This window comes from Mesoplodon bidens, assembly GCF_964165515.1.
Source record: "Mesoplodon bidens genome assembly, chromosome: 16".
NCBI classification, from domain to species: Eukaryota; Metazoa; Chordata; class Mammalia; order Artiodactyla; family Ziphiidae; genus Mesoplodon; species Mesoplodon bidens.
Window position 1 is genome coordinate 75,307,454 of NC_138173.1, and position 21,442 is coordinate 75,328,895.

At 47.6% G+C, this 21,442-nt stretch overlaps 1 protein-coding gene across 7 annotated transcripts in view; it reads right to left on the reverse strand.

The window, feature by feature from the left end:
- Positions 1-4,853: 4,853 nt before the first annotated feature.
- The window catches only part of PTK2 (protein tyrosine kinase 2), a 251,006-nt gene continuing 234,417 nt past the window's right edge, over positions 4,854-21,442 (reverse strand). For all 7 annotated transcript variants that reach the window (XM_081258095.1, XM_081258093.1, XM_081258091.1 and 4 more), the window contains 5 exons: positions 16,885-16,924; positions 16,442-16,548; positions 10,914-11,069; positions 8,920-9,000; positions 4,854-6,098 (listed from right to left, as the gene is read on the reverse strand). In XM_081258095.1, the coding sequence (XP_081114221.1) occupies positions 5,886-6,098; positions 8,920-9,000; positions 10,914-11,069; positions 16,442-16,548; positions 16,885-16,924 (597 nt within the window). In that variant the 3' untranslated portion in view covers positions 4,854-5,885. The remainder of the gene's footprint in view (positions 6,099-8,919; positions 9,001-10,913; positions 11,070-16,441; positions 16,549-16,884; positions 16,925-21,442) is intronic.

The window sequence follows — 21,442 nt, forward strand, 5'->3', positions numbered from 1 at the left end:
TTTCCATCCCCCCAGATGGAAACGCTGTATCCATTAAGCGGTCACTCCCTATTCCTCCTCAGCCCCTGGCAACCACTGATCTGCTTTTGTCTTTAGGGATTTGCCTATTCTGGACATTTCCTATACATAGAATGTAAAGCAAAAAACTTTTGTTTTACTTTACATTGCTTACACCATTTTACTCACAATATTTCCCTTCTGACACTTCTGGTCCCTCAATGTGTGGGTGTTCTTCCCACACCAAGCAATTCTGCAACACCAGCTGGTACCCTGCAATTTAACTCCGTCCTGACCCCATCTACCAGGAGACAACATCAGACCCGCCAGGCGAAGGGCTCAGCCACAGGCTGTCCTGTTCTCCAGTGCCGATGGCACCATCACCTGTGCTACTGAGGCCATAGACTGACCCTCCCCTCAGGTCCCATGAATTTGCTAGCGCAGCTCACAGAACTCAGGAAAACATTTAACTTATTAGATTTCATTATAAAGAACAGTTTATTATGAAGAACCAGTTTATTACAAAGAACAGAACTCAGGAACATCCAGAACGAAGAGATGTGTAGGGCAAGGTGTGTGGGAAGGGGCGTGGAGCAGCCATGCCCCGGGCATGCCCCAGCACCTACGCACGCTCACCAACCCGGAAGCTTGGACCCTGTCTGTGTGGGTTTTTATGGAGGTACCACTTCGTAGGCACGACTGATCAAAGTCCCAACCCTGTAGTCACGGGCAGTTCCTCTAGCAACCAGCCCCATTCCCCAAAGTCTCCTCATTAACATAAAATCCGGTGCCATTGAAAGGGGCTTGTTAAGAATTAATTCCAAAGGACACCAGTGACTCTCTCATTTCCTAGGAAATTCCAAGGTTTTTGAGAGCTCTGTACCAGGAATGGGAGGAACACCAAATTTCTTTCTTATTATAAGTCACAAAATCACATGGAATCACACAATCTGTGGCCTTTTGTGTCTTGCTTCTCAACCTAATGTTTTCAAGGGCCATTCATGTTGTAGTGTGCGTCAGTACTTCATTTCTCTTTATGGCTGAATAATATTCTACGGTGTGGACACACCACATTCTGTTTATTCACTTGCTGAATTTGTTAATTATCTTTAACAGTTTTCCTGGATTTTTTAGGATTTTCCATGTATAAGGTCACATCACCTGTGAATAGAAGTAGCTTTACTTCTTTGTAATGTGGAGGCCCTTTATTTACTTTCTTGCCTAACTGCTCTGGCTGGAACTTCCAGTCCTACAGGGAGTTGAATGTTAAGTGGTGAAACTGGCATCTTTGTCTTGTTCCTAATCTTGGGGCAATTAAAAATTTTTTTGACTTGGCTGTATTTTCTAATGTTCTCTGGTGTATGTGCACCACTTGTACACTTGTGCAATAAAAAAAGACAAAATTTTAAAAAGAAGTCAATGCCTAAAAATGTTTGGGTAAATTTAAAGAGCATTCTTCCCCCAGAGGGGAAAATAACTAGAAAGACTGTCTGTTTTTGTTGTCAAATTCATCAAGACAACAAACTTAAGTCAAGTATGATTTAAAAGTTTTAAGAGATGTGCAGCCCTCATTGGTGGTCCACAAACCTGGTCAGACCTGGGCTAAGAGCATGGCAGTCAGCCCCACCCAGCAAGGGGAGCCCCAAATAGAGAGACTGAGCCTGACTGCCCTGCGGGTGGCTGACAGTGTCTGGCACCTGCACTCGGTTTCGGCTGCTGTGTCCTGACCTCTGCTGCATGAGGGGACAGCACGAGGGGCTGGGTGGGGTCGGAGTTTGGGGTGCCTCACTCCAGGCTGGGGCAGGTGAACAGAGACAGAAAAGGGCTGGACCCACCAAGGACGCAGTGTAAATGACTGCGTTTCTACGTACTGAACCACCAACAATTGAACGATTTCATCTGCAGCAAAAATGAACGGACCTAGAGGCGATCATACTAAGTGAAGTAAGTCAGATAAAGACACGTATCACGTGATATCACTTACATGTGGAATCCAAAAAAACGAAGACTGAGAAAACAAATCTACGGTTACCAAAGGGGAAAGTGTGTGGGGGGGAGGGATAAATCAGGAGACTGGGATGAACAGATATACACACTGCTATATATAAAATCGATAAACAACAAGGACCTACTGTAGAGCACACGGAACTGTACTCGTTATCTTGTAATAACCTATAATGGAAGAGAATGTAAAAGAAGAATATATATATTTACATATATATAACTGAATCACTTTGCTGTACGCCTGAAACAATGTAAATCAACTATAATTCAATTAAAAATAGAATAGAAAATAGTATATGTCACACCTAGGTTCAGCAAAAAATAAATAAATAAAATTAAAAAAGAAAAAAGAAAAATTTAAAACATAATAGCATCAAAAACACAGAACAGGAATACAGCTAACAAAAGATGTTTAAGATCTTTATTTACACTGAAGACAGCATGGCATTACTAAAATTAAAGATATAAAGAAATAGAGATATATTAAGTTCATGTTTTTAAGACTCAACATTCTGAAGATATCTGTTCTCCCCCAACTGACCTATAAAGCCAATGACGCTCCAATCACAAAAATCCCTGCACCAATTTTTCAGATAAAATTACACTGAGGTGCAGTTAAGAAAATGAACAGCCATGCCCCAGACTGGGAGAAAATGTGTGGGAAACAAGTATCTGACAAAGACTAGTATCTGGGACACAGAAGGAATTCCTACCACCCAGTGGGTAGGAATTCCTATCTACCCAACAGAGTGATAAAGAGCCCAGTTTAATTTAATTTAATTAATTAACTAATTAATTTATTTTGGCCATGCCACATGGCTTGAGGGATCTTAGTTCCCTGACCAGGGATCGAACCTGTGCCCTCGGCAATGGAAGCGCCAAGTCTTAACCACTGGACCGCCCGGGAATTCCCAAACAGCCCAATTTTAAACAGGGCAAAATATGTGAGCAGAGACTTCCCGGGAAAGATATATAAATGGCCAGTAAGTCTAGGAAAAGACGCTCAATATCATTGTACATTAAGAAACACAATTAAAATGAGATGGAACACATATTCACTACAAAGTCTAAAATGATAAAAGACTGACAATGCCAAATACTGGTGAGAATGTGGAGCAGCAGGAAGGTGTACATGCTGTTGGCTGGAGTGTAAAATGGTGCAACTACATTGGAAAACGGTTGGGCAGTTCTTAATAAAGTTGAACACTTACCATAAGTTCCAGAAATGTTGCTCATAGTTGTTCGCCCATGAGAAACGGAAACACGTGTACTTGTACACAAATGTCCACGGCGGCTTCGTTCATAATAACCAGATTGAAAACAGCTCAAATGTCCCATCCACCAACAGGTGACAGGTGAACTGGCTGTGAGACCACGGAGTATCATCAGAAATAAAGAAGAACAAATCCTGATGACGCAACAACACGGATGTTCCAAAACATCACCGAGTCAAAGAAGCCAGAAACAGAAGAGTGCATACAATAGTTCCAGAAGCAACCTGGCGTGTAAGACCAGATCTACGGTGCAAGAGACCAGGCCAGCGGCTGCCTCGGTGGGTGTGGGGACTGATGGGGAACTGGATGTACACGTTTGAAGAAAGTCATCCAGCTGTTCACTCAGCAGGTTCTTACTGTGTGAATTACATCTCAATAAAGTTGATAAAAAAGGCAAGCAGGGTGGCTGTAACCCTTCTGGGGAAGCAGTGGCTAGGAGGGACCCCAGGCAGACTTTTGGGGTGCTGGTGCTGTCCTGTTCCTGAGTCTGCGTGCCAATGACATGTGTGTGCTCCTTTGTGAAAAATTCAAAAAGCTCGACATTTATGTGCCCTTTTCTCTATTTAAATTACTCTTTAATTAAAATAATGTTAAAATATATGGAGCTGGAGAAAGACAGAGGGTGAGGTTGTGAGCAGGCTTGTATTCACCTTCTTTACTGCTTCTCCTGGCAAACGTGGACAGGGTCGAATGCCTCAGTGGGTAGCTGTGGTCTGCAGAATGATGTGGCGGAGCCACAGAATGGCCCTTCTGACGGCCCGGGGGCCACCAAGCCGGCCAGCCAACACCATCTGCTGCCTGTCTCCACCCATTCTCACAACCACAATGCCTTTCCCTCTGACTTACAGGACGTTTCCAGACTTACCTGCAGTTCTTGGTACTGGAGGGAAAGTCAGAGCAGGAGGCAGAGAACACGCGCTGCGGCCGGGGCTCACAGCCCCGCAGTTGAGCCCCTGGGAGCATGTGAAGCGCTTCACCATTCACACCGCTCGTTTTATTTAACCTCACGATCACCAACCTAAAGATGAGGAAGCGGAGACTGGAGAGCCCGAGAGAAACTCAGAAGGGCGACCTCCCCGAGCTTCTCTTCAGACGAAGAGGACGCCAGGCAGCCCCGAGGGGAGTGACTCTGCTGCACACGGGGACGTGCGTCTTCCTGCAGGACATGCTCGAGTCCCTCCACTGGGGGCTGGGCCCCAGCTCTTCTCCCTCCAGGTTCCCAGTGCTGCGTGCCAGAGGCTTAGAGAGATGAGGGTGGGTCTGGGGTCTGTCATGCTGACAGTTCCCTTAAGAGAACAGGTTCCCCGAGGCAGGACAGGCGGCGGTGACACCAAGCCTGTGGAGGGAAGTCCTTCAGGGACGACATCACCCTAGCTCGGTTTCTGCATTTAACCGTGAAGATGGAACAAAAAGGTTAACTTATGAGGAGTGTTCTTGACTTGTCGACAAGACAAAGAATAAAAGAAACTAATCATTCTCGAGAGCTTTCCTGTCTGTTACTTTATCTGACAAGTCACCTGAGAAATTTCAAATGATCTGAAGGAACAGAACCCACAGAAAGGACATTACACCAAGCACTGTACTGGTGACACCTTTTTAATAGGTCAAAGTAACTGTACAGTTCATTATATTCTTCCTGAGAATAATTTATATCCCCCAACAAACTAAAGAGAGGGCATATTTTTCAAAATTATTTAACAGAATGGATGGTAAAACTGGACATCAAAAGGAAACCATATCTCTGTTTTGCCCAATTCTTTCCTGGGAAGACAGACACAATGAAGGGTTAGTTAACTCCAGTGGCTGTAAAATAGTCAACATGGCTTTAATCTTTCTTTATAAATTATATAAAAATGGAAAACAGGGATGGTTCCAGAACTTCTTCTCAATGCAGTTTGGAGGTGCTCTGGTACAAAGCATTTCTGCTTCCAAGAGAAATAACATCGCTACAAAAAACTGGCACATTATTCTGGTGAAAAAAGACAAAAGTTTTTAGTGTGTTCTACAGCTACTTTCCAACCAAATGCTTCACATACTCACATGAAAGTAAAAGGCAGGAAAGACAAGAGGGTTGTAGTTTTTTTCTGAAATTACTCAAGTCTTCAAAATATAGCTTTTATATTCTTTCTTTGTAAAGTGGTATTAGCATATTGCAACTGAACAGTGTTCTAACGACAAAAATTCCAGCCTGCATAGTAAGTCTGCGGTTGGCAAAGGGATTCTCAGCCCCTTGGGTTTCCTGGAATCCTCCACTTCCTCCTGTCTTCTTCCAAGGACCAGTCCGGCCAGTTCAGGAACCAGTGCATCACTGCCTTGGCCGCTTCCACGAAAGCATATCCTGATGTGAACAAAATCTGTTCTTCATGATTCTTTAAAAGCTTCTCATGTACAATTTTTATTCTCAGAAAAATGCCACATTTTGGATCCCGGACTTTTCGGAACACCATGATTAAAGAACCAAAACCAAAACAACCCACATCAAAATGTGGTTAAACTTGTATGAGATTTTCAGCCAGCCTCAGCCAGAGCGTCGGCGCTGTGAGGGCTGCCGCCCACGGCCGGGCAGAGCCTCGCTGCTGGTGGCGGCGGAGCGGGGAGCAGGCCCCGTGCTCAGTGCGGCCTCGTCTGCCCCAGGGCCTTCAGTCTGGCCTGGTCGATGACGTCGAGCAGGTTCTTGGCGTCCACGGCCAGGGCGTGCGCGGCCGTCAGCATCTGCTTCTTGTACTCCTGCTGCAGGCTGGTCATGACATACTGCTGGGCCAGCTTCATCTTGTTGATGAGCTCCCCCAGGTCGGAGTTCAGCAGCTTCTGGGCCATCTCAATCTGCAAGGACAAGAGGGTCAGGAGAGCCTCCCGCAGCCAACACGCGGGGCGTTCTTAGGCGCTTTTCTTAGGTGCCTCCAGGAGGAGAAACTTTCTTCCTTCCCCGTAAACAAGACAGAACCTGGTCTCCACCTCCAGGCCCACACGCTTTCTACTGCACCTGCTTCAAGACCTGCCTTTGCTACGCAGGAGATGGTTCAAGGGTGTCACCAGACACTTGCTCCACTCTGATGTAAACTCCAGACCCTGCCAACGGATCAGAGGTGGGAAGCGGGGGCAGGGCTGGTGGGAGGAGCCACAGGGCTGGAGAGCTTTGCTCGGGGTGTCTCGCGGTCCCTCCAGCCTGTGTACTCAACCAGCGGTGATCTAGCCACGTGCTCTTTCAAACATCAGCGAGCACTTACTGTACACGAGGCCCTTGGAGTTGTGGACGCAAGAGTGACCCAGTGTGTCTGTGCTCACAGCCCAGTGTGGGAGAAGCACGCACAGAGCTGCCCATCACACACGGGAAAATCACGCCACAGAAATGGACCCGGAGAGGAGCAGTTCACTCCTTCTGAGACGGGTGGAGAGACTCCGCAAAGGAGAACTCGCCTGCATCTGGCCGAGACTGCACGAGCTGCTGGCCTCCACTGCGAAGGGCCTCGTCAGCCACCCACGTTCACCTTGGTCCTGCTCAACTTAGTAATGGGGAGGCCTAAGGAATTTAAGGAAGGGGAATGACCTAATCTAGAGAGGGCTCTGGTGGCAGTGAGGAAAGAAAACGGAAGGGCAGGGGGAGCCCAGAGGTGGAGTAAGCAGCTGAGAGGCTGCTGTGATACCTCAGGGAAGAGGGGACGGGGCCGCGAGGATGGGGACGCAAGGCCCGACCTGAGACTTGTGAGTGACACAGGCTGTCTGCACGTGTGTGCGCACGCGTGCGTGTGGTTCGTGCTGGGCAGGGTGGTGAGTGCATGCTGGTCCCACTGACCCTGCAAGCAGAATGTGCTACAGGGGCAGACGTCCCGCAGACAGCTAGTGCCCGGGGCACAGGGAGTGGGCCCGCTCATAGCACAGAGGGTGAGGGCCTCAAACATCTGGATCTGTGGGCGTAGGGAGCCCTGCCAAGGAGAAAAGGCATCTGTAAAACACAAGTCCGGGGAGCACCTTGGGGGCGGCCACCATCGGGGCAGCAAAGAAGGGCTGGGGGTGGGGCCGGCAAGGCTCTGAAACTCCAGGGGTCTCGCCAAGGGGTCAGGGCGGTGGGGGGATGGCCTCCGGTGACCCCTGGGAGGATGCAGTAGAGAGGTCAGGGACAGCCGGGTCCAGAGGGCGGCAGGGGAGCAGGGGCACAGGAAGACGCACACGGTGCGCAGAAGAGCCAGGTACACAGGGAGATCATTGCAGCCGTTATCAGCTAAGGTAGGAAGTTAGAAACGGTCCTGCCAAAATATCCATCCATTAGGATACCACTTGCTTGCCTCTGGCACCCGGAGCGTCTCCATTTGGGGGCAAAGTCCTTGCTCATTGTGGAAAACCAATTAAATTTCTAATAAAGCAGATAAACTAGCTAATCTCTGAACTGGAGAGAAATATTAAGTTACACGGTGACACCAGTCAGAGGCATTTTCCAAAATGATTTAAGTGGTGTCATGCAGGTGAACTGATGCCACTTACAGGGCCAACTGCAGGAGCTGTGCCCGACTGCCCCGCGTGTCCAGACACCCTGCTGGACGTGCTGCCCTCAGACACGACCTCTGAGGAGGACGCAGCCTCACCGCAGATGTAAAACCTCAGCCTGACTTGGAGGCAACATCAGCCTTTAGAGAACACCCCTCAGCTCCACGCCAGGGAGGCTCTGGAGCACAGGGGGCCTACACGCTGCCGCAGAAGACAGCGCGGGGCTGAGGAGCTGTCCCAGGAGAGAGGCACACAGACACGCTGAGCGGTGTCAGGGGCCACGTGAGCCCCAGGCTGTCTCCAGCCAGAGGGAGAAGCATTACTGGGGTGACTGGTGAACCCAGACCACCACCTGCTGACAGATGAGCACACTGGTCAGTGTTAAATTCCAGGATGCGGTGACCGTGCAGGGTAAGAGAATGGCCCGTTATTCGAAAACACAAACGCAAATACTAAAGGTAAGAGGGCGAGATGCGCACAACCGGCCCCCAGGGGGCTCTGGAGAAGTAAAGCCTGTGCGTGCAGAGAGAGGACGCACATGGCTCAAACGGGGAAGGCGGCGCGATCAGGGCGAGGGCGCTTGGAAGTTCTTGGTGCTGCTCTCAGAGCTCTTCCACAAGTTTGAAATCATTTCACAGTAAAAACTAAGAAAACAAAAACAAACAGAGTGCCTGCTGGGGGAGGGACAGTTCACGCACCCCGAGAGAGAAAGCAGGAACGTGGACGCTGGAGCTGGAAGGGCGAGGCGTGGGAAGTGAGCAGGGCTGGGCGCACACCCCAGCGCTAAGCCTATTTACTAGTTACAAGGAATGTTCATATCGCTGCTTTAAGTGGAAAACCAAGGTCACTTGCAAACTCGAATTTTTCCAGAGGAATTCGAGGAAGGAGGGCAGGATGCCTCTCGCGGTCCGTTTCCACAGCTTCCGTCCTCGCTCTGGAGGCTTCCAGGGCAGCAGCAGCCCCAATCCTGTGCTCCCCACCTGTCCTCACAGACGCCCCGTCCTGCAGGCCGGGACCCCACACGCAGTGCGGTGGCTCCACACAGCTCCGAAGATGGACGGCCAGTCGCCTGAGCCCCGACCTGGGGCCCAGACAGGAGGTCACGCCTGCAGAGCGCGCGCTGTGCTCCCCCCGCCACGCTGCCCTCTGGATGAGGCCCTACCTCTCGGTGGGTGCTGGCGGGCAGGACGGGAATGGTCTCATCCACGGTGGCCAACAGCGTCCTCAGGGCCAAGCCGACTTCCTAACAGACAGGACCACACCCAGTGTTAGGACGCACGTCAAGGAGTTTCATGCCAGCAATGACAGTGTTTCCTTCCAGTTACATGATTTTTCATTTCCTTTTCACCACTTTAGGGAAAATTTCTTTTTCTTTCTTTTTTTTTTTTTTTTTTTTAGGAAAATTTCTGTATTTTTTTTCCACAGTGCTGAGCCTGATCTCAGTAAGTTATGAGGCAATTTCCTCCAGATTCAGATCTCTGAATACTCATGCTCTACTGTCTGGGGAACAGGGGAATGGAGGCTCATGTAAGAAAAGCCGCACGGAAGCCCAGGGAAGGCGGTGCTGGGGTTACGTGTGCTCCGTGACTCTCTTCTCTCCCCAGTGCTTTCCAAAGCCTCATGGGCCACCAAAAAGGATGTCACTGCTGCCACACGTGGGAACGACAGGTGGCAGTCTGCGACGGAGGCCATTCTGACCCCGGAGCTTCGTCCACTATGTACACGGAGCACAACAGCCCTCCCTCTGCCACTCGGAGCTTAGAGGGACCAGCTGTGATTAAAAACGATATGACGTTAGAGTTAAAATGTCTGTCGTTGTCATTCTTAGGAGGGTCAACTATGTAATGACTCAGGTGCTAAGTTATACAGGCAGTAGGAACAAGACCAGTAAGGACATGCTAGTTATTGACACTGGATCAACAAAAAGAGGGTCATTTTGCCAAAGTAATATGGTTAAAAAAGCAGCTTCTAGGGGCTTCCCTGGTGGTGCAGTGGTTGAGAGTCCGCCTGCCGATGCAGGGGACACGGGTTCGTGCCCCGGTCCGGGAAGATCCCACATGCCGCAGAGCGGCTGGGCCCGTGAGCCATGGCCGCTGAGCCTGCGCGTCTGGAGGCTGTGCTCTGCAACGGGAGAGGCCACAACAGTGAGAGGCCCGTGTACCGCAAAAAAAAAAAGAAAAAAAAAAAAAAGCAGCTTCTATAAAATCACCATAAAAAATCTTATTATGTACAAAATTCTGGTTGCTTTTGTATATTGTTGAATTTACTAGTATTTTTTAAAAACCCATCTGTGGTTCATGCAAGTTCACCCTTAAGAACTTTGGTTGTAAATGTTATGGGAGTATAGCCTAAAAACGAAACCAGAATGGATTGACTGTGCTGCCCACAAAACATCACAGCTTCCAAGCAGCAGCTCCACACTGATGGTTTAAAAGAAGCTGTTCCAGAGACTGCTCACTGGTACACTAAAAACGGTGTTCAATCCTGAAGCTCAACGACAAAAAGCCAAACAACCCTATTAAAAAGTGGGCAAATGCCTTGAACAGACATTTCTCCAAAGACGACACCCAAATGGCCAACACAAGAAAGCACATGAAGAGATGTTCAACCTCACTGCTCATCAGGGAAATGCACATCAAAAGCCCAGTGAGACACCACCTCACACATATTAGGACAGCTACTATCAAAAAAAAAAACAAAACAGAAAATAAGAAGTGAGGATGGAGCAAAACTAGAACCCTTGTGCACTGCTGATGGGAATGTAAATTGGTGCAGCCATTGTGGAAAACAGCATGGTGTGTCCTCAAAAAATTAGGAACAGAACTACCATATGATCCAGCAATTCCACTTCTGAGTAAATGTCCAAAAGAACTGAAAGCAGGGTCTCCAAGTATCGTCTATCTTGGCACTTTAACACTGAAATTACCTCCCCTAAGTCATAATGGCATCAGACTGTACGTACTCTTCTGCATCTTTTCTCCCTCAGGATCATACGTATGAGCAGTAGTTATTGACAGACTCTGTTGCTCAGGACATTCCAGGGTCAAGGTCGGGAATGGCAGTGATCACCATGGGATGCAGACCTTCTGAAGAGTCAGGCTGGACCCGAAGGGCACAGGGAATGTCTCCTGCTTCACACGACGGGGCTGAGCTCACCTTCACCATGGGGACATACTCCTCTGGCGGGGCTGGCTGGATCTTGCTGGACATCTCGATGACCGCTCTCACCAGGCCCGTCACGTTCTCGTACACCCTGTCATTGGACCGGTCCAGGTTGGCCGTGGGAGGGGGGCTGATTTCCTGGGGCTGAAGCTGCCAACACAGAAGCCGGTTATCTTTCTATCCTCCAGCAGATGGCGTCATATCACTGCAACTAGGTTAGAAGGGGTCTTTAAAAGAGATCAAAGCACATCACATAACTGATCTTCTTGTCTTAGGGGACATAGTTCAGCTTGAGGATGACAGCAAAGCAATTCATCCAAGTGACAAATAAATAAGGCACCTTTTTTTCTAACTTTGAGCTCAGTTAAAGGAAATGAGATGGAATCACACACATTATACTAAAAGCCCCGGATTCATTCAGAGAAGTGATTCATCGTCCCCCCAAAATCATTCACCAAAAGAGAAAGAATCCAGATATTTTACATCTCTCTGAGGATTTAGAGACAGTTGGCTAAGGGGTCAAGTGTTCTACATTGAGACTGTAAGAATTTCCACTTAGTTTGAATTTTGCAGTAAAACCTGTATGGCTCAGCTTAGTTGCCTTCAAACCACCTAATGGAAATGTGTATTCATTCCTTTTATGGTTATAAAAAGTGGGCAAATGCAAGTCTTCTTTAAATGGACACCATCTGCTTCCAGAACGCTGCTGAGGTGGCAGCTGTGCGGGTGCTGCTCTGTTGGTGGGGGGTGGGCACTGCCCCCTCACCTGCAGCTGTGATGGGGGTAAAATGAAGGAACATATGTAAAACTGCCCGTCCCAGGGCCTGGGCACAGAGACTTCAACAAATGTTATCCAAGACAACCTGAGCCCTGAAGGCTGCACAAGGGCCTCTAGGGAACCTTCAGCGTATTTAGAAAGTCAAATTGGCCACCCTAGGCACCAAAAGGACTGCATATGGCTACTTTGAGACTAAATGACAGCACCCAGTAGTTGTTCATTCATGAATCTGCTGCCAGTGCTCAGTCTCAAACTCTGGGTGCCCATCCCTGAGCCATGAGACACAAAGGGACGAGAATGTTCCATCACTGCACAGATGTTCACGTCTCACTCTTGGGCAAATATAAATGCTGCTTTTGGTGACAAACCAAGCAAAAGCGCCCTCCCCAGGCTTCCCGATTCCTGGTCCAGAGTCGCATGCAGAGCGGGGTGTGACAGAGAGCCGGACAGACACACAGACACCACGTGCTTACCCTCCACGGCTATTGTCGAACGGAAGGTGAGGACAAGTTAAAGAAATTTATCAGAGAAAGGGAAAAAAGAAAAACAATATTAATAAAGGCAGCAGACAAACCCCCCGTAAAAACACATGAGCAGAACAAGAGGAGCGAGTTTCTGCCTGTCGGCTCAGTCGGCGGGCCATCAACGTGTAGCCGCTGGGCCGTCTGTTCAGGGCACCCGCACACTCAGTAGGGGTCTGCCATGCACCATGCTTGTTTTCACAAGTAAATGAGGAAAACAACATGCAAAGCCCGAGAATGACAATCTGGCAGCCGTGCAAGAATCCAAAGAACTACGGGTCTTTAAAAAGAAAGAAAGCGTATCTATGCTTGTATTCACAGAAAGCTGCCCACTGGACATCTGAGGGATTCTGGAGAAACTGCACACCCTCACTCCCTGGGCCTGGCCCCAACATCCAACATCCCTGGAAATGGCCTTCGACCTAGCCAGCCTGCTGAAATACAGATGCCTGGCTTGGGGCTGTGTTTAAAGATATCAGGAGCTTATTTTGAAAACAAACATAAAACCCTTCATTTGAACCAGTTCTTATGGTTGGGTTCCCTTACTTTAAACTTAGAAATTTTAATGTTTTTTTCTCTCTACAGTTTAAACCAAGCCTATTCTACTGTAACATAATAGGCAAAGTTAATTGAGAGAAATATGGATTTCTTGACCTTCCCTTAGAATTGTCTGAAAAAAGTACCCTTTGGTATAGAAGTTTAGCAGAGTCCTAAGTTCTGAGGTCCAACCCTCCACACTGTGTATTTTCTGTGCACTAGAAAAAGGGAGGTTATTCATAGCAGCATCACTTCTAAGAGAAGCCGCATCAGCATTTTATCTTCTGCACTGAGATGCTGAATGGGGCAGGAGGGCCAGTTCAAAGGGGATCAAAGTAAAAGGCCGTGTTTCCTCAGGAGGCGTGCCAGCTGGGGCTCCATCAAGAAGAACTACAGTTCTTGACTCCAGGAGGTGACGGTGGTTTGTTCTAACCCGTTCAAAGTTTCTGCTCTTTTGTGTTCACCCTTTGCCCAACTGTCACAGAAGCGCTGTCACAAAGCTTCCAGGGGCCATTCACAGGGACCCTCCCAAAGTACCAGCTTGGTGTGCAGAGAAAGCTGTCACTGGTTGCCTACTTTCTGGAGCTTGACCACTTGGGAGGCCCCTCGGCAGGCAGTTAGACACACCACTGCCCACAGAGACGCAGCCAATCCCAACCACTTGGGGTGGGGTGGGGTCCTCAAAGACTCCGATAATTCAGAGCCGAAACGTAAAGCCACCAAGGAGAAACTAAGACTGATTTCTGGCTATGAGTTGGATGAATTATTCAGTTACACCCAGAAAAGGTAAGCATTTCTGTATTAAAAGAGTACAGTTCTTTCAGGCTGGATTCGATAACCTCTACCGAACAGACATGTCACGAAGAAGTAGAGACATATACTTCACACTTACTAATTATTAAAAAATGTTTACTGATTGTTTTTTTTTTGGCTGTGTTGGGTCTTCGTTGCTGTGCACAGGCTTTTCTCTAGTTGCAGAGAGCGGGGGCTACTTTTCGTTGCAGTGTGCAGGCTTCTCACTGCAGTGGCTTCTCTTGTTGTGGAGCACGGGCTCTAGGCACGTGGGCTTCAGTAGTTGCAGCACGCAGGCTCAGTAGTTGTGGCTCACAGGCTCTAGAGCGCAGCTCAGTAGTTGTGGCGCACGGGCTTAGTTGCTCTGTGGCATGCGGGATCTTCCCGGACCAGGGATCGAACCCGTGTCCCCTGCATTGGCAGGCGGATTCTTAACCACTGTGTCACCTGGGAAGTCCCGAGTGTATTTTTAAAAAATATTTATTTATTTGGCTGCGTGGGGTCTTAATTGCGGTGCACAGGCTCTTTGCTGCAGCACACGGGCTTCTCTCTAGTTGTGGTGCACAGGCTCAGCAGTTGCGGTGCGCGGGCTCTAGAGCGCGGGCTTAGTTGCCCCGCAGCATGTGGGATCTTAGTTACCCCACCAGGGATCGAACCCGCATCCCCTGCATTGGAAGGCGGATTCTTAACCACTGGACTGCCAGGGAAGTCCCCTCCTGAGTGTACTTTAAGTAAGCACACTTAAAAGATTCCATAAAGATTTCTACTTGCTCAACACCCTATAAAAAGGGTATTTCCCAATTATATTTATTCAAATGTAAAAAATGAATATAGGTCAGAATTCTGAGCTGGTATCTGATCCACTTTTTTTTTTTTTTTTTTTTTTTTTTTGCGGTAGGCGGGCCTCTCACTGTTGTGGCCTCTCCCCTTGCAGAGCACAGGCTCCGGACGCGCAGGCTCAGCAGCCATGGCTCACGGGCCTAGCCGCTCTGCGGCATGTGGGATCTTCCCAGACCGGGGCATGAACCCGTGTCCCCTGCATCGGCAGGCGGACTCTCAACCACTGCGCCACCAGGGAAGCCCCTGATCCACTTTTAAAGTTGGCTTTTCATTGCAATACAAGCCCTTTTCAAAGTTTCTTCTTTTGCTTATGAAAAATGAAAAAAGTTCATTAACCCAATTCCTCTCTTTCCTTTTAAAATTTATGTCAAGAAACCACACTGGGAAAGGGTGTGTCCTCCTTTGCTCCTCTGTGGTGCTAGTGGGGCTGCAGGGAGGCTGCTTGGGCCTGGAGGCCCAGAAGGTGGGGGAGCCAAGCCCCAGGCAGCCCCCAGGACCAGCACCCTGGTTTCCAGGAGCTGACTGCCTGACCCTTGGTGCAGGGGCGCCTCTGGCGCCGTGGTTCCTGTTAGGCTCCGCAGGGAGCAGGCTGGCCCCAGACAGTGCCAGCTGCTTCACTACTGGTCGCCGCCCTCCAGCTGTAGGCTGGCTCGCAACTGGAGATGACATTTTCTCTGCCTGGGGACAACCTCTCTGACTTGCTAAGATGGCAATACACCTGCTCATATCCAGGAATCAGCTGCTTGGCTTTGGGGGTAAACCTGGAGCAGCAGCACATATGTGTGTGCGGAAAGCCACGTCTGCCACTAAATGCTGGTTCAGCTATGGGGAGGCCGTAACCTTGAACACGCCCTTTAACCTCTGAGAACTGTAGCTGCCTCATGCGACGGGTGGGAACAATAGTAAGACCACCAATTCCGTGAGGCTGGTGTGAGGATTTGAAATACATGGGGCAGGTTCTGCCACAGCAGGTGGCACTCAATGAATGGTGGTTATTAGTGAAACAAAGTTTATCTTAACTGATCCCATAGCTATTGAATTCTAAGATGTACCTTTTTCTATGCACCACGAAGAAGGGAAAAAAATGCCAGTTAAATCAACACACCGTCTTGATTTTATAGAGATATTAAAATGTGAAGACAGGGACTTCCCTGGTGGCGCAGTGGTTAAGAATCTGCCTGCCAATGCAGGGGACACGGGTTCCATTCCTGGTCTGAGAAGATCCCAAGTGCCACGGAGCAACTAAGTCTGTATGCCACAACTAGTGAGCCTGCACTCTAGAGCCCGTGAGCCACAACTACCGAGCCTGCATGCCACAATTACTGAAGCCTGCACGCCTAGAGCCCATGCTCCGCAACAAGAGAAGCCACCACAATGAGAAGCCTGTGCACCGCAATGAAGAGTAGCCCCTGCTCGCCGCAACTAGAGAAAGCCTGCATGTAGCATTGAAGACCCAATGCAGCCAAAGATAGATAGATAGATAGATAAATAAATAAATAAATAATGTGAAGACAAAATGTATCAGAATTGAGAAGTAGGACATATTTTGAGAGATAACTGACCTAATGGAAAGTAGAGTGTACCCCTCTCCTTAAATGGACATACAGAGGAGGAGGTTGTGGTCCCCAGCACACGCTGCTCTACACACGCTGGCCCCAGATGGCAAAGGATGGAAGTCGCCTACTAGGCCACACTGACACACTTGGAGACACTGAGCCTACAGAAGGCCTTGCTTTCCCCAGGCGTCCTTGTTTGATTCATTTGTAAAACCAGAAGCCACCCCAGCACTTTTATCTCAAAGAAACATTCTGTCTGATAAGAGGAAAATGTCTTCAGAAAGTTAAGATCTGACTGAGGCCCTAGAATCTATCACATGAGAGATAAACAGAAAAGAGAGTTTTCCAGTAAAGTTTGTCCTGACTCAGAGGAGTGTGGAGCTGACCAAGGAGCCCCCCAGTCCCACCGAGCCCCGACCCCACTGCACATCGCAGGGTCATCGCCCAGAGTGAAAGGCTCCGTGGGGTCCTGGGCTGCGCACAGGCTCGGGCGCTCACCTTGACACCCTCGTTGTAATTGTCCCCGGGGCTGCCGAGGCTGGCAAGGCTGCTCAGGTGCCCGGGGGCTCCGGGACGCGGTGGTTTCTTTGGTGGAGCTGCAGGATCTGGTAAAGGAATGAGTCCCATTACTTAACGTACATTAATGAAGAGAATGGAAACAACCCCCAAACAAACAAACACGGATTCATGTTATTAAGACAGAAACTAATCTCAGAGAGGGCACCCTACAGAGGTGTTTCTGATGCATTAGAGCAGTAAAGTCTGTTTTCCAACATTCTAATCGTGGGCTGAATCTGGTAAACATCGTACTTGCTATGGTCTGTAGGGGGAAAAGTGTTAACACAACATGAGGTTTTCCAAAACTAAGAAACTATACATCAAAACCCCCCTCCCTCCAATTTATACAAATTTTGTGACACTCGATTCATTTCTTCATTTACCTGGTTTGCCCACAGGCTGATATATGTGCTGGTTTCCAGTCTGTGGGAAAAGAAAAAGCCAGGTCAGTGCAGCAGGGCGCACAAGATTAACGGCCTCCCCTTCCCACCCTCTCCACCCACCCCCTTGACCCCTGGGCTAAATGTCAAAGACCAACAAGACGGGGAGGGGCCTGCCTTCAAGGGCTCAGGTGGGGACAGGGGATTAGGCTAATAAGCAAATAATGCCAATGGGGTAAGGGATAAGGGCTGCCACAGAAGGAATCTCGATGGGAACACAGTCAGGGGTGGTCACACCAATTTCAAATTTTCTTTAAAGAAATAATGCCCATGGAGGTCTCCAGTTCAACTTCATGGGTGTGAAATCTGTCCTGTGTCTGGAAACTCTCCCCCACCCTCTCCTTCTCTGATTACAAGGAGTGCCATCAGGGACAATGACAATGAGAAGAGGCTTCCTAGCACTGGGATGTCTACGTTGTCACTGCCACCTGAAGAACCTGGTGTGGCACCTCCATCGTTCTGGACAAGCCACAGGCCAAGCCAGGAAGCCAAACCAGCCCGGGCACAGGAAAAAAGGCAGGTCCACATAGGACCAGCCCTAGTCTAGGGTGCCACGCCTGCAGCTACGATTAGAGCCACTTATCCTAGGCTGACTGAATGAAAAGAAGTATCTTCAAACTATATCCTACTTTTGAAAAGAGGGACTTTCCTTGCTTATTTTAAAACAATAAACTGGCTAAAATACATATACTTTAAGGTGCTTTACTTTTACTGAGTAGACATCCACTTCTTTAAAATAAAGGACCATGAGATGGCACAGTCACAACTGCTCCTTGCCCAGGATCACGGCTGCTTCCACCAGGCCACTGAACACTCCCAATTTTAAAGACTAGAAAAACCCTCCGAGTGGGAAGGTGTGAAGAACAAGGATTCCTTGACACAGTGGGAAGTGGGCCAAAACCTTGCAAAGAGACAGGCTGTGGCTGTGCTGTGCTGTGCTCACTAACCAGCAGTAAAAAGACTTAAAGAATTTCCTGATACTCAGGGAACAAGAAAGTGCGATAATTAGAAAATCCTGTTCTCAGAACTTTCTGGATCAGTTCAACAGATGTTATGTATGTCCCTGTGTGCAGAGGCTGACGGGCTGGGCAGTGGGACGGGCTGGGCTCTGGTTCTGCTGCGTGTGCAGTGCTGGCCCTGGAGGAGTGAGTCACTCACCAGTTTGAGGCTTTGGTTTTCCCGTTTGAACGCAGAGGCTAGTGACACTTACCCCCTATGGGGAATTGTCACAAAATGAACATGCTGCCAACTTGCATATTATTTTGAAAATCTACATAGTTTTTATTTTTACTTTTTATGCACACAGACGGGATCAATTTCCATGAGGCAGTGACTAGTGTCTATTAACTAGCTCAGACCTACTGATAGTCTACACTGCTTTCCAAACGCTTCTCCCTGAAACTGGGGCCCATTTTCAAAAGTGTTAAGTTGGAGCACTTTGAGAAATGGGCCAAACCAGTTATCTTAGCAAAGGACAGAAGCGGAAAAGCCAGCAACCGTCAGCGTGTGTTATGAGCCCCACAGCTTAATCCAGACCCTGGAGGGGAGAGGCCTGCAGAGCAGGCTGGCGCCTGGTCACGCTCTGAGTGCCCTGTCCGGCGTCTGGCATGGGGACCAGTGACCTTGGGCAAGTTTCCTACGAGCCTCAGTTGACTCATTTGTGGCATGTGGATGGCACAGCGCCTGACCTGACAGGAGTGCTGAGGACTCATGAGGTGACAGGAGGGAAGCACCCAGCGCAGCACCCGCTCCATCAGGACTAAGCGCTCCTACTGTCACCCAGAACTGGTGTGCGGCAAGTACTATGAGATCACAAGCGGCCCCGTCATGCGTCGTCTGTTTCACAAAGTGTTTCTCAATAATCCTTCTGTCTCATCATTCATTCATTCATGCATTCACTCCACATACGTTCTGGGTACCTTCTACATGCCACATCTTGGAACAGGGTTTCCCTTTTCTAAAAAATGTTCCTATTAGTGACGTTATAAATAGCTGGTCCCTTGAATAGGGTTGACCTTCATGCTTATTCTCACTCTTTCCTCTTAACAATTTGGGACGAACTGCTCAATATGTTATCATGTTTTTAATTGAAAAAGTCTTGGGCTTCCCTGGTGGCGCAGTGGTTGAGAGTCCGCCTGCCGATGCAGGGGACATGGGTTCGCGCCCCGGTCCGGGAAGATCCCACATGCCGCGGAGCGGCTGGGCCCGTGAGCCATGGCCGCTGAGCCTGCGCGTCCGGAGCCTGTGCTCTGCAATGGGAGAGGCCACGACAGTGAGAGTCCCGCATACCGCAAAAAAAAAAAAAAAAAAAAAAAAAAAGAAGTCTTGATGCACTCTGTAAGTTACAGGTGTACATTACAGTGATTCACAATTTTTAAAGGTTATGCTCCATTTGTAGTTATTATAAAATATTAGCTATATTCGCTGTGTTCTACAATACATCCTTGCGGCTGATTTTTTTTGGCTGCACCGTGCGACTTGCGGGATCTTAATTTCCTGACGAGGGATTGAACCCGGGCCCCGGCAGCGAAAGCGCCGAGCCCTAACCACTGCATCGCCAGGGAATTCCCACTGTGGCTGATTTTATACAAAATAGTTTATACATCTTAATCTCCTACCCTTGTATTGCCCCTCTCCACTGTTAACCACTAGTTTGTCCTCTATATCTGAGTCTTTTTGTTATATCCACTAGTTTGTAAGTGATACTATACAATATTTGTCTGTCTGACTTATTCACTTAGCATAATACCCTCCAAGTCCATCCATGTTGCTGCAAATGACAAAATTTCATTTTTTATGGCTGAGTAGTATTCCATTGTATATATATACACCACAGCTTCTTTATCCATTCATCTGTTGATGAACTTGGGTTGCTTCCATATCTTGGCAATTATAAATAATGTTGCTATGAACACTGGAGTGTATGTATCTTTTCAAATTAATGTTTCTGTTTTTTTTCAGATATATGCCCAGGAGTGGGATTGCTAAATCATATGGTAGTTCTATTTTTAGTTTTTTGACACCTCCATACTGTTTTCCACAGTGGCTGCACCAATTTACATTCCCACCAGTGTACAAGGGTTCCCCTTTCTCCGCATCCTCACCAACATTTGTTATTTGAGTTCTTTTTGATAATGGCCATTCTGACCAGTGTGAGGTGGTATCTTATTGGGCTTTTGATTTGCATTTCTCTGATGATTAGCCATGTTGAGCATCTTTTCATGTGTCTGTTGGCCATCTGTATTTCCTCTTTGGAAAAATGTCTATTCAGGTCTTCTGCCCATTTTTTAATTGGGTTGCTTTGTTTTTTCTGACATTGAGTTGTATGAGCTGTTTATATATTTTGTATATTAATCCCATATCAGTCATATCATCTGCAAATATTTTCTCCCATTCAGTAGGTTGTCTTTCATTTTGTCAATAGTTTCCTCTGCTGTGCAAAAGCTTTTAAGTTTAAATTGGTCCCATTTCTTTATATTTGCTTTTATTTCCTTTGCTTTAGGAGACAGATCGATTTATGTCAAAGAGTGTTCTGCCTATGTTTTCCTCTAAGAGTTTTACGGTTTCTGGTGTTATATTTAGGTCCCTTAAAAATCTTTAAAAATTAAAAAAAATTTTTTGTTCCCTTTTGTTTCTGATCTTAAAGTCTTTAATCCATTTTCAGTTTATTTTTGCACATGGTGTTGGAGAATGTTCTAATTTCATTCTTTTACATGTAGCTGTCCAGTTGTCCCAGCACCACTTACTGAAGAGACTGTCTTTTCTCCATTGTATATTCTTGCCTCCTCTGTCACACGTTAATTGATCATAAGTGCGTGGGTTTACTTCTGGGCTCTCTATTCTGTTCCATTGATCTATACGTCTGTTTTTGTGCCAGTACCTTACTGTTTTGATTACTATAGCTTTGTAGTATAGTCTGAAGTCAGGGAGGGTGATTCTTTCAGCTCTGTTCTTCTTTCTCAAGACTGTTGTGGCTATTTGGGTTCTTTTGTGTTTTCATACACATTTTAAAATTATTTGTTCTAGTTTTATAAAGCATGCTATTAGTATTTTGATAGGGATTGCACTGAATCTGTAGATTGCCTTGGGTAGTTCAGTCATTTTAACAATGTTACTTCTTCCAATCTAAGAACACAGTCTATCTTTCCATCCGTTTGTGTCCTCTTCAATTTCTTTCATCAGTATCTTCTAGTTTTCCAAGAACAGGGCTTTTACTTCGTTAGGTAGGTTTAATCCTAGGTATCTTATTCTTTTTGATGCGATCGTAAATGGGATTGTTCCCTTAACAGGAAACAATGAACAATAGTTCATTCTTAATCTACAGAAATGTGACAGATTTCTGTATATTAATTTTGTATCCTGTAACTTTACCGAATTCACTGATGAGCTCTAGTACTTTTCTGGTGGCATTTTTAGAACTTTCTATGTAAGTATCATGTCATCTGCAAACAGTGACAGTTTTACTTTTTCCTTTCCAATTTGGATTCCTTTTATTCCTTTT